Source organism: Brassica napus, chromosome A7 (assembly GCF_020379485.1).
Source record: "Brassica napus cultivar Da-Ae chromosome A7, Da-Ae, whole genome shotgun sequence".
NCBI lineage: Eukaryota > Viridiplantae > Streptophyta > Magnoliopsida > Brassicales > Brassicaceae > Brassica > Brassica napus.
In genome coordinates, this window is record NC_063440.1 from 79076 (window position 1) to 91326 (window position 12251).

At 47.1% G+C, this 12251-nt stretch overlaps 1 protein-coding gene across 2 annotated transcripts; it reads right to left on the reverse strand.

The window, feature by feature from the left end:
* Positions 1–8016: 8016 nt before the first annotated feature.
* Positions 8017–12031, reverse strand: LOC111199415 (meiosis-specific protein ASY2-like). 2 transcript variants are annotated; one of them, XM_048737113.1, is made up of 3 exons: positions 11020–12031; positions 10815–10891; positions 8017–10665 (listed from the first exon to the last, which is right to left on the reverse strand). In XM_048737113.1, exon 3 carries the CDS (start codon positions 9456–9458, stop codon positions 8622–8624), a length of 837 nt encoding a protein of 278 aa, XP_048593070.1. In that variant the 5' UTR covers positions 9459–10665; positions 10815–10891; positions 11020–12031; the 3' UTR covers positions 8017–8621. The 2 variants fall into 2 exon arrangements, with proteins under 2 accessions (XP_048593070.1, XP_048593068.1); XM_048737111.1 differs by having other exon boundaries at positions 10815–10911.
* Between the last annotated feature and the right edge of the window lie 220 nt (positions 12032–12251).

Sequence of the window (12251 nt, forward strand, 5' to 3'; positions counted from 1 at the left end):
AAATCTTCCAATTCTGCATTGGATTCACCCTCAAGTTCACATCAAGAGCATGCATGTATTCTCGAGGCAGAGGAGCCAAGTTTGCACCTTCCTTTTTCTGTGCCTTCCCATCAAACTTGGACTGTTTGACACAAGCCTCATGTTAACCCTTAACAGTTTATCAATCTTCTTCTGCGGTAGCTTCTCACGCAAGTCACCACACTTGATCAAAGTATTGCAGGATGGGATAGGGAGGTTCGCAAAGAACTCAAACCTATCTTCTTGAAACTCCAAATAGCTGTAAATGTTTTTCCTACCATCAAAAGCAGGGACAGCACCAGAGAAGCTATTCTGCTCAGTCTCCACGAGATTTTGTTTTGATCATCTGAGCAATTTCCTTTGAAGGGTTTTGAGAGATCTCAACGTCGTAATGGTCAATCTTATCAAACTTGACAAGAAAATGGTTGGCGAGAAGATGTATAACAGAGCCTTCTTGATCACCAGAGTCAGGTCTTTTAGCAACCACTAATGCTGCTTCCGCGTCTGTTGTTGTGGACCCATTCACTTTGTTATTTCTAACGTTGGCTTTATGTTCTGAAAGTTGTGTCTGCGTCTGCTGTTGCTGTTGCTGATGTTTTCTCTCCACAACTTTTTTTGATTGAAACACAAAAGATGCAACTAAATCAGTACCAGTAGAAAGTATTTAAAGAGACAGAGAGTTTCTTTCTAGGCAAAAAGTTTCAGACATTAACACATTGAAGAAGATTTAAGAAAAGGTGATACTATTGTAGTACAAAGGAGGAGGACCATATAGACATTTATGCAGCAGTGTGGGAAATCACACTAAGAACAATAAAGGGGAGGGGGGAAGAGATAGCCTTGAAAACCTCTTCCTCATCCATACCATGAAGCTCCAAGTACATACGAAAGGTATACGATCATGCACTTGCACCTAATGAGTAAAGGTATATGAGTATATGAAGAAGGTTTTGACATTGAGGCAGCAAATGCCTGCGACTGATGTAATGTCTGATACCGTACCTTGCTATGAGAGTGAAGGAGAGTTTGTCGGTGCTGGCTCAGATCTTGCTGGTCATACACCAAGATCTTTTGTCTCCATCATGGTTCTTCTACTCTGTCTGATTCTGTCGCTAGACTGATCAAGCCTCTCCACTAATGATATTGTCAATCTCTCTCTTTGATCAGCAGAAACCTGGAAAGAAAATACTAACTTAAGTTTATTCTCATCTACTTCCCTTTGGTGAATTTAGTAACTACGAAAGTCTAGAAGAAGTTGAGTAATATGTTTGCAACCTGACGACACCGACATCTATGGAATCATCATATGCTATGCATGAGAAGGAAAATACCCCTCTCTATAGCTTCTTTGAGAATTTTAAGCATGAAAAAGAACACCATCCGTTATCGGCTTGAATCCTGATCACCTTTCCGGTACAGAGAAACTCAGTTGGATGTGATGATAAGAGAACCATGACAATCAGATGGGTCAATTTACAGTGTTTAGAATTGTAACCTTGCTTTTGGAACATGGTTTTACAAAAGATTTGTGTTGGGGATGGATTTAACCCATCCATAAAGCCCATCGAACAAAGGGCCCAATCCAGCAGATCGAGTCAACCTCGGCTCGGAAGCCGATTCTCGGGGTATCGGCTTAGCCAGGAAACGCTGTTAGTCGAAGCAGAGAGCAAACGAAGCAGGACCAATCGACTAAGCGGCTCAGAGCGATCACCTCCTAATCAGGCCCGAAGGGCCGACAAGGCCCAATCGGTAAAAGGAGATTAGGTTAAGGTAATCGAACAGAGTATAAAAGGAGAGGAAAGCAAAGGAGAAAGGCATCGACACTTAGCTACACAAACTTAGCGGCGAGATTAGGGTTTATCATCCGTACAATCATCTCTCTGCTATTTGTACTTTTCCGGTTTAAGCTCTCACGAGCTCCGGCTTGCTTTTACTTTCTCCACCTTTGTAACATCGTCTCGAAATCTAATAAACGCCTCTGTTCGACCCATTTCTAGTATTGTTTACTTTACCCGAGACCAAACTCACCTTAAACAATTGGCGCCCACCGTGGGGCCGAACAGACCCAGCGTTTCTAGACCGATATGACCACCGGAGGTACGAACCCTGATACCTCAGGAGAGGAGCCGGAACTCACGCCTCCTCCGCCTCCTCCCCTCCTCTCGTCGGAATTCATGAGTTCAGTCATAGCCCGACTTGCTCATCAAGAAGAAGTTCAGAAGACGACGAATGATCAGCTCGCCGCCATTGTCGCTGCTCTTAGCGCCTCCACCGGCAACTCACAACCGCTCCGTCGTTACTTCTTCAATACAAACCCTCCTACTCCGGCAGAAGGACGAACGACGAACCCAGTCGATCCCACTCTTCAACTCGCGGAAACCCTAGCCGCCGATGCTTCTCCTACAGCGTCAGATCCATCAACTGTCCGAGAAATCGCTGAGCTTAAACTAAATTTCCAACAAATGAGTTCGAGGATCCACCAAGCAACGAGCGCAGTACCCGAGATTGACAATGTCATCGCATCAACATCGCGTACTCCTTTCACCGAGGAACTGACGGAGGTCAAACTCCGAAAGATGGACAAGTTGCATCTTCCGGAATACAAACCAGGAGGAGATCCCGTCGAGCACTTGACGGCTTTTAATGTTGCGGTAGCGAGGGCCAGACTCGCCCCCGATGAAAGAGACGCGGGATACTGCCAACTTTTCATTGAAACACTCAACGAGCAAGCCTTAACCTGGTTCTCGGGACTCGAAGAGAATTCAATTAGAAGCTTCAAAGAGCTCTCCTCGGCTTTTCTCAAGACTTACATCATGTTCACCAAGCGTGAAGCAACGGCGTCGACTCTCTGGAACCTCAAGCAAACGAAGGATCAGAATCTTCGCGATTACATGGAACGTTTTAAGTCGGTCGTGTCAAGAATCAATATCCCAGACCACATCGCCGTCGATGCCTTGAGGAACAATCTCCTTGTGGAATGTAAGTTCCGAGAAGATCTCTATCGATGCACCGCCACGACGTTGCAAGATGCCGTTGCTCGTTCTCACAACTTCATTCGTATGGAAGAAGACACTAAAGCCATCTTGAGCAAGCACAACTCGGCGAAGCAATCGGCGCCTAAAAATGCCGCCACAGCTCACGTCGAACCTCGTCAGCATGCTCCAAGCGACAAAAACAACCGTAAGAACGGTCTCCTTTACGTCGTCGACGAAAACGGGAAGAAGTGGAACACCTTTCATCGGGAAACCGATCCTCCAAGCGAATCCCCCCGAGCAACAGCGCCAGCCACGGTCGCCCAGGTCGATTCGGCAGCGGGATCTTCCCGGACCCCACCAGGGCTTACTAAATCGTGCAAACTCCACGGTGTAAAAGGTCACGACACTTCGGAGTGCAAAACACTTTTTGCGCAATTCCTCTCCTCACTCGAAAGCGGTGAAATTAAGATTCCTCCTCCGAAGCCAAAAAGCGAGAACAGTTGGAGCAGAAACAAGGACAGGAAAAATCAGCGAAAAAATCAAGCAAAACCGCGTCAAGACGACCAAAAACCAAAGGTCGCCGAGCAAATCCCACATCGAGACGATGATGGTGACGCCTCAGCTGACGAAGATCCGCCAGCAGCCAGACAAAGGATTGAAGTCATTCGAGCCCAACCGGAGTCCTCATCAGACGAAGAGAGCGATTTCGAGGAAGCCCTCGACCCGTTGGACTTACGTGTACTCCTCAAACGAAAGACCACGTCAACGAATGACAACACTCCCGGATCTTCCGATCTCCGAGTCGAGCTCAATGCTAAAAGAACTAAGCATTCGCTGAGCCCAGGATCTTCATTGGCAACTACGGAAAGCAATCCTATCGTCGATCTACGAGATCAGCTTAACGCGCGAGTCAGCGATTTGCGTGCAAAACTGGACCACAAAAAGGCCGGGTCGCCGAAAGAAAGCGAAGACCTCCGAGCTCTTCTCACCAGGAAGCAATCAAGTGTCAGGCCGCGGATCAACGTGATTATGGGAGGATCTCCACCTTGCGGGGACTCCGTACGAGCAGTCAAAGATCACCGACGAATGGTGGACACCTCGCAGCGCTGGCCGCAGAAGTTCCCAACTGATCTCCCAATCTCCTTCTCAACTGAAGACCTTGTCGGAGTAACTTTTTCTCACAACGATCCTCTTCTCGTCGTTTTAGCTATCGATAAGTACGATGTCACCAAAGTGCTGATCGATACTGGCAGCTCGGTCGATATCATTTTTCGCGAAACTCTCGTAAAAATAGGAATCGACTTAAAAGACGTGAAACCGTCATCCAGGACTCTCACCGGCTTTAACGGTTCTTCCGAAGTAATCATGGGAACTATCCGTCTCTCGGTACAAGTAGAGGGAGTAGCTCGGATGGTCAAGTTCTCGGTAGTCAGCACCAAGGCTCCCTACCACGTGATACTAGGCACTCCATGGTTGTACTCCATGCGTGCAATCGCATCCACGTACCATCAGTGCGTCAAATTCCCGGGAATGGATGGCACGACTAAGACAGTGAGAGGAGATCAACGGGCCGCGCGAGATCTCTTAATCGCCACGGTCAAACTGCAGCGATCTCAGTCGCTAGTCAACTCGATCTCACCTCCTATCAGCAAGATCTGCCCGCAAAAGGAAGAGGTGCTCGAAGTCCCAGTCGACGAATCGGATCCAAGTAAAGTGCTACGAGTAGGCGCTTATCTATCGGACGAGATGCAACGTGATATCACGGATTTCCTGAAGCAAAACTTGTCTACCTTTGCCTGGTCGATGACTGACATGCAGGGAATCGACCAGTCCATCACGACTCACGAACTAAACGTAGACCCAAATATTAAGCCCATCCGACAGAAGAGACGAAAGTTGGGTCCCGAAAGATCCAAAGCAGTTGTCGAGGAAGTCGAGCGCTTACTAAGCGCGGGCTCGATAGCAGAAGTTCGTTACCCGGAATGGCTCGCTAACCCGGTGGTTGTCAAGAAGAAAAACGGCAAGTGGCGCATGTGCGTCGATTTTACTGACCTCAACAAAGCCTGCCCAAAAGACAGCTACCCACTTCCGAACATCGACAGACTTGTCGAATCAACTGCCGGCAATGAAATGCTCACGTTTATGGACGCTTTCTCGGGATACAACCAGATCATGATGCATCCCGACGATCGAGAGAAGACGTCGTTCATAACGGATCGAGGAACTTACTGCTACAAAGTAATGCCCTTCGGGCTGAAGAATGCCGGTGCGACGTACCAGCGACTTGTCAACCGCATGTTCGCTAAACAGCTCGGTACAACGATGGAAGTCTACATCGATGACATGCTCGTCAAATCAGTCCGAGCAAACGACCACCTGGCACATTTAAGGGAGTGTTTCGACATCCTAAACGCGTACAAGATGAAGCTAAACCCGGCCAAATGCACTTTCGGGGTATCGTCCGGAGAATTCCTTGGCTACATAGTGACGCAGCGGGGAATCGAAGCAAACCCGAAGCAAATATCAGCTGTCCTTGATCTCCCCAGTCCGAGAAACTGCCGAGAAGTCCAACGACTAACAGGCCGAATCGCAGCACTTAATCGTTTCATCTCCCGATCCACCGATAAATGCCTCCCATTCAACGATCTCCTCCGAGGAAACAAGAAATTCATTTGGGACGATAAATGTGAGGAGGCTTTTAATCAGCTCAAACACTACCTTACGACGCCTCCTATCCTGGCTAAACCAGACATAGGCGACGTTTTATCTCTCTACATTGCAGTCTCGTCTGCCGCAGTCAGCAGCGTACTAATCAAGGAAGACCGAGGAGAACAACGACCTGTTTTCTACATGAGTAGAAGGATGACCGGACCAGAAACCCGGTACCCGACACTTGAAAAGATGGCCCTGGCCGTCGTCGAATCAGCAAGGAAACTCCGCCCCTATTTTCAGTCACACTCGGTAGAAGTTCTCACCGACCAGCCGCTCAGAACTGTCTTGCAGAACACTAACAGAGCTGGCCGCCTTACCAAGTGGGCGATCGAACTCGGAGAGCTCGACATCACCTACAAGTGTAGAACCGCCGCTAAGGCCCAAGTCCTCGCCGATTTCCTCGTGGAGCTATCTCCGGAACTCGCTCAGGATTTGGAAACTTCGGATTCGACCTGGATCTTGCATGTCGACGGTTCCTCAACAAACAAAGGCTCTGGTGCAGGAGTTCAACTTCAGTCTCCGTCAGGAGAACTCATTCGACAATCGTTCAGTTTCGGTTTCCCAGCGTCTAACAACGAGGCCGAGTATGAATCACTCATCGCCGGTCTTCGCCTCGCCAAAGCAGTCAAGGCTAAGCGGCTCAGTGCATACTGCGACTCGCAGCTCGTCGCCAGTCAGTTCAGCGGTGATTACGATGCGCGCAACGATAGAATGGATGCTTACCTCCGAGTCGTACAGTCGTTAGCTAAAGAGTTCGAATTCTTCGAGCTCACAAAGGTTCCCCGCGGAGAAAATGTATGTGCCGATGCATTAGCAGCACTCGGAAGCAAGCTCCGCGATCAAGTCAAAAGGACTATCCCAATCCATCGAATCGAGAAACCAAGTATCGACATCTCAGCGGAATCGGCTAACTTCGTCACCACTGAATCCGAAACAACGTCCTTATCTGAGACCAACGACGACTCCGAGATGACAGAACAAGATCAACTGATACCAGATTGGAGGACTGAATTCATTCAGTATCTCACCAAGGGCACGCTTCCTACTGATAAATGGGCCGCAAGACGACTAAAGCGACGCAGTGCGCACTACGTCGTCATGGAAGAAGAACTCCACCGAGTAACAGCTAACAAGGTTCTCCTCAAATGCATTTTCGCCGAGCAAACACAGTTAGTAATGGCAGAAACTCACGAAGGAGCGGGTGGAAACCACTCTGGAGGTCGATCACTAGCCTTGAAAATTCGGAACTTGGGATTCTTCTGGCCAACTATGAATACCGACTGCGAAGCATATGCCCGGCGATGCGACAAATGCCAACGACACGCTCCGAGTATCCACAGTCCAACCGAGCTACTGCGAACTTCCGCAGCACCTTACCCATTTATGCGATGGGGGATGGATATCATCGGACCAATGCCGAATTCTCGCCAACGTCGCTTCGTGCTGGTATTGACCGACTATTTCACCAAATGGATTGAACCAGAAGCCTTCGCGCAGGTTACAGAGAAGGAGGTTCGCGGCTTTGTTTGGAAGAACATTATCTGTCGCCACGGCCTACCATACGAGATCGTGACGGACAACGGATCACAGTTTATGGCCGGAAATTTTAAAGATTTCTGCAACAAGTGGAACATCCGACTAAGCCCTTCAACGCCGAGGTATCCTCAAGGAAACGGACAAGCAGAATCCTCGAATAAGATCATCATCGACGGAATCAAGAAGCGCCTCGATCTCAAAAAGGGACATTGGGCCGATGAACTCGACGGCGTGCTCTGGTCGCATCGGACAACCCCCCGAGGAGCAACAAAATCTACTCCCTTCTCACTCGCTTACGGGATGGAGGCGATGGCTCCGGCCGAGGTCAATGTAACGAGTCTCCGCCGGTCTAAGATGCCTCAGCACGTTGAGCTTAACCAAGAGATGCTGCTAGATGCCCTCGATGGGCTAGAAGAGAAGCGCGACCAAGCCTTACTTCGGATCCAGAATTACCAAAACCAAATCGAGAGCTATTACAACAAGAAGGTCCGCTCGCGTCCTCTCGAGCTCGGTGATCTGGTCATGAGAAAAGTCTTCGAGAACACCAAAGAGCCCAACGCTGGAAAACTCGGCGCGAATTGGGAAGGACCATATAAGATCACTCGAGTTGTCAAACCAGGAGTATACCGACTCGAGACTTCCCGCGGAGAGGCAGTCCCACGAGCTTGGAACTCCATGCATCTTCGCCGTTTTTACTCATAAAGTGAGCAACTTTTAAAAGCGAGTAAAATGATCTACATCACCTTTTTGCTCGCGCCAAAAAAAAAAAAAAAAAAAAAAAAAACCCGAGCAGATGCACCCTACGGTCACTTCTACTCGCCCAAGTAAATGACTACCAAGTCACTTTTACTCGGACTAAAACGAACTACGAAAGGCTTGATCCTCTTCGGAGGTACGTAGGCATCCCCTCTACGGGGTCCAGCCCCAACAACCCAAAACAAAAAGAGTTTTACTCATCTCGTTCCTCTCACGAGCAAACGATGCCAGCCCCTTAACTCGAAAAGCGGCGCACGAGCACTCGCCCAAATTAATCGAACGTATCCTGATCAGATATCGAACGAAGGGAAAAACAGAGTCACCGATGATGTAAATCATTGACCAAATTCACGAAGTGGAATTTCGGATCTTATCGCAAATCGAAAAATAATGAGTTGGCCGACCAAATTTTCTCGATTACTGCGTAGCATTCAGATACCTTTCCCTCGGAAACTTATCAAAAAGAAAATTCTTGTCTTAATTCTTTCCCGACTTATCACAAGAAAGAATAGTGGGATTGAGTTAACGAGCAACGAATAATTTCATAATCGACTAAGATGTTAGCGGTTATCCGTAACATACTTAAAAGAAAAACACACGTTAGACGAGCACACGCTACAATCATCACGAAAGGCAGTGTGCAGTACCCATCTCCGCATTCCAAAGAACGCGATAACCAGACTTCGGAGGTTCCTCGAACGCTGACCTGTTCGACTTCACATAGAAGTACGAACGTTGCCAATCCGAGGTTTTGGTCGGGTACCCCGTAACCACGTTGTAGTTTGGGCGCATCCTCGTCGAGACGAGCCCATCATCGGAAATTGAAACCGAGGTCAATTCTTCAAACGACCTCACACTCATCGACGTCCCCGCCTCGGCCGCAATTACCGATAGAACGACCATCAACCGAAGAGACCCGTTCATCAGCTGGCTTAAAGCGACTCCTCTGCGGAACGCATAAGTCGTGACGATTCGAGGAATCGGGAACCACAGCTTCGTGTCGTTCCGGAAATATGACTCGTAAATGCACTGATACCCCTTCGGGGGCGACCAAGGCCTCTGATCCCGCTTTGGAATGATGAACGAGACCCCGTGTGCATTGAGATCTCGGAGAATAGCCTCCACCGACTCCACGGTGGACTTCGTCCTCTCGACGTTGGACCAATCTTGTCCATCGACGACCGAAGGTCGAATTCTCCAAACCTCCAGTGGGCTCTCCTCGGCGAAGATGTTCCCAGGGTAGTAGCTGATCGGAACAATCGAGGCGTCGACCGCTTCTTGACCGTCGTCGTCACCCCGGAACTGTTCTCTTGCTTCCGAGACCAAAAGACGCTGCGCTAAATCCATATTCTCCGTATCCATCATTGCTCCGCGATGGATACTGTCAGGATTCTCAGCAGAATCCCGAGAAGATACCGCCCCCTTTCCTTTTTGTTCTCGCGTCAAACGATGCGACGACATCTCGGATAATCGCAGATCTAAAAACAGAGATAAAGAGAGAGAAGGAGCGTAGAGAGAGAAAGTACCTTTAGCGCTGCGGAGAAAAATGAAAAGAAGTGGAGAGGGGTGCGCTATTTATAGGGAGAGATAAGCGCAGGGATCAAGGCGTCATCATTACGCCTAATAAGGCCTAAGTGGGCCTAAACCCAATTAGGCGCGTGATCGACAGATGCGTCGATCCGTCTTCTCGATCCGTAAGCGTTTATCTCACGATCGCAACGCGTGATAAACAGATGCGTCAATCCATTTCCTCGGTTGAGAAGCGTTGATTAAACGGATTGACTCCTCAACGATCAGTCACTTGCTCGGATTGAACCTTTTGTTCTCCGAACTAAAGATATCAAATTCATCGAAGATCGATTGCTCGACCATCAATGAACTGGGGGGGGACTTACTGTTGGGGATGGATTTAACCCATCCACAAAGCCCATCGAACAAAGGGCCCAATCCAGCAGATCGAGTCAACCTCGGCTCGGAAGCCGATTCTCGGGGTATCGGCTTAGCCAGGAAACACTGTTAGTCGAAGCAGAGAGCAAACGAAGCAGGACCAATCGACTAAGCGGCTCGGAGCGATCACCTCCTAATCAGGCCCGAAGGGCCGACAAGGCCCAATCGGTAAAAGGAGATTATGTTAAGGTAATCGAACAGAGTATAAAAGGAGAGGAAAGCAAAGGAGAAAGGCATCGACACTTAGCTACACAAACTTAGCGGCGAGATTAGGGTTTATCATCCGTACAATCATCTCTCTGCTATTTGTACTTTTCCGGTTTAAGCTCTCACGAGCTCCGGCTTGCTTTTACTTTCTCCACCTTTGTAACATCGTCTCGAAATCTAATAAACGCCTCTGTTCGACCCATTTCTAGTATTGTTTACTTCACCCGAGACCAAACTCACCTTAAACAATTTGGCATGAGCAACTTCACCTCTAAGTATGTCATGCTCCATCCCGTTGTCTTCGATCATGTCACTCGATAGCATATGTTGTACATGTAACCATAAATCAAAGGGTTATTAAAAAAAGTACAGAAAAAAGGAAAGAGTTCACCTTTTCTTGAGAAGGAGTCCATTCTCGATCAGCTCATTGATCTTCTCCTTAGAAGGAGGCTCAGCATCATCAGGCATGGCCTTTGAAGCCCCTTTTGGTATCCATGAAATTGCAGTTCTCATTCTGCAAAATCAACTGAGAAAGCTAAATAAAAGTTGTGAAATTTACTTCTGCAGCTCAATCACAAAATATAACCTAAAAAGCACAGTGTAAAATTTTACCAACTTGCTTCACAACTTGAGATCATAACACAGGTTTGAAAGAAAGCTTACGATCAGAAACAAAAACCACAACAGTCACTGGTCCAGGAAGAAAGCGGCTCAAAAGAGCAAGGGCGAGGGTTAAACAACTGTAAACAATTCCACACTCCTGATTAAAAATCAAGGACTCGATAAGAACATATGCTTATGCATGACTGCATCAAGACATCAAAGTCATTCAAGCAGTATTAAATAAATAAACTGAACTGAGACTTACACATAATCAAGATCTTCTTTTGCCTCTAATCCGTTTCCTAGTGCTTGGGAGGGAGAAAGTGATGAATTTCACTGAATCGTACACCCTTATTTATATCTGCAGATTCGTAACCATGGAGAAAGGAGGGTGTGTTGAATGTGATGTAGTGCTTCCATGGCATTACCACATTAATTGATTGAATGCAAGCCGAAACCGTTAAGCCGCCGTGATTTCAGAGGTGGTGAGATAAAGTCTGATCGTCACGACGAAGCCGTCTTCACGCATGGATCAATAAGGTAATAGTAGGTGGGCTTATTCAAGGACTGGGCCTTTGAGAACAAACTATCAAGTTAACTGAGATAATGATGCTTAATTGTTCAACTAAAGTATTAGGGTTGTCATATGAATACTGAGGTGGCTTCATGAGAAGTGAGACGATCTAATTTTATTGTAATAGATTTCGTAAAAGCCGGCATGCAAATGTTCAAAAAAAAGAAGACCGGCATGCAACAGCAAATGGATCGCGATATAGTGTAGAATGTGCATCTTTCATAAAAGGAAAAAGAAGAAATCTCTGGGATCAGCGAGTAATGTCAAAACATATAAAAACGGAACTATTTATCAATCCTATCTTTCGATTTTAGTTTCCCTATGGAGATTGTCCTATGGAGATTGTCCCTTTCGCATAGGCAATTTTTGATGTGTAATAGTTCACCCAAAACGGAACTGTTTATCAATCCTATCTTTCGCCAATCTGGGTTGAACGTAAATAAACTTTTGTTTAGTTCTTCTCCTTTTGTTTGATTAAGTATTCCGTTTGAATAAGAGGTTTGATTTCTCTATTTGCTAGACACGCTTAGATTTTTGATTCATAAGTGGTGTCAAGCTTTGTTTCGATTTTGGGTGGAGTCTCCACGATGATCAAAATATGAGATTTAGATCACGCTTTGAAGATTCAAGACATAATCCAGTTAAATTGAAGCTGCCATAAAGGTTAGTGTTCTGACAAGATTCTATTCTTGGTTCTGTTAAAACTTTTCCTCAGACTAAATTCTTGCAACCGGAGAAGAAGTCTTCAAGTTTGACGACGATTGAAGGCAAGAATAACATGCAAGCAGCCTTAAACGAGTTCTAGATGAAAATTGATGGCTTTCTAGCGAGATGGTTTTGGCACCGCTTTCTTCTTTCTCTGTTGAAGAAACAGAGCCGCTTGGTAGACTACGTGTCGTCCAAGTGTTCATGTTTATCTTTAA

Bases quoted from the DNA above. Each gene is read 5' to 3' on its own strand.
- LOC111199415 (XM_048737113.1), bottom strand. From the start codon at position 9,458: ATGTCGTCGCATCGTTTGACGCGAGAACAAAAAGGAAAGGGGGCGGTA.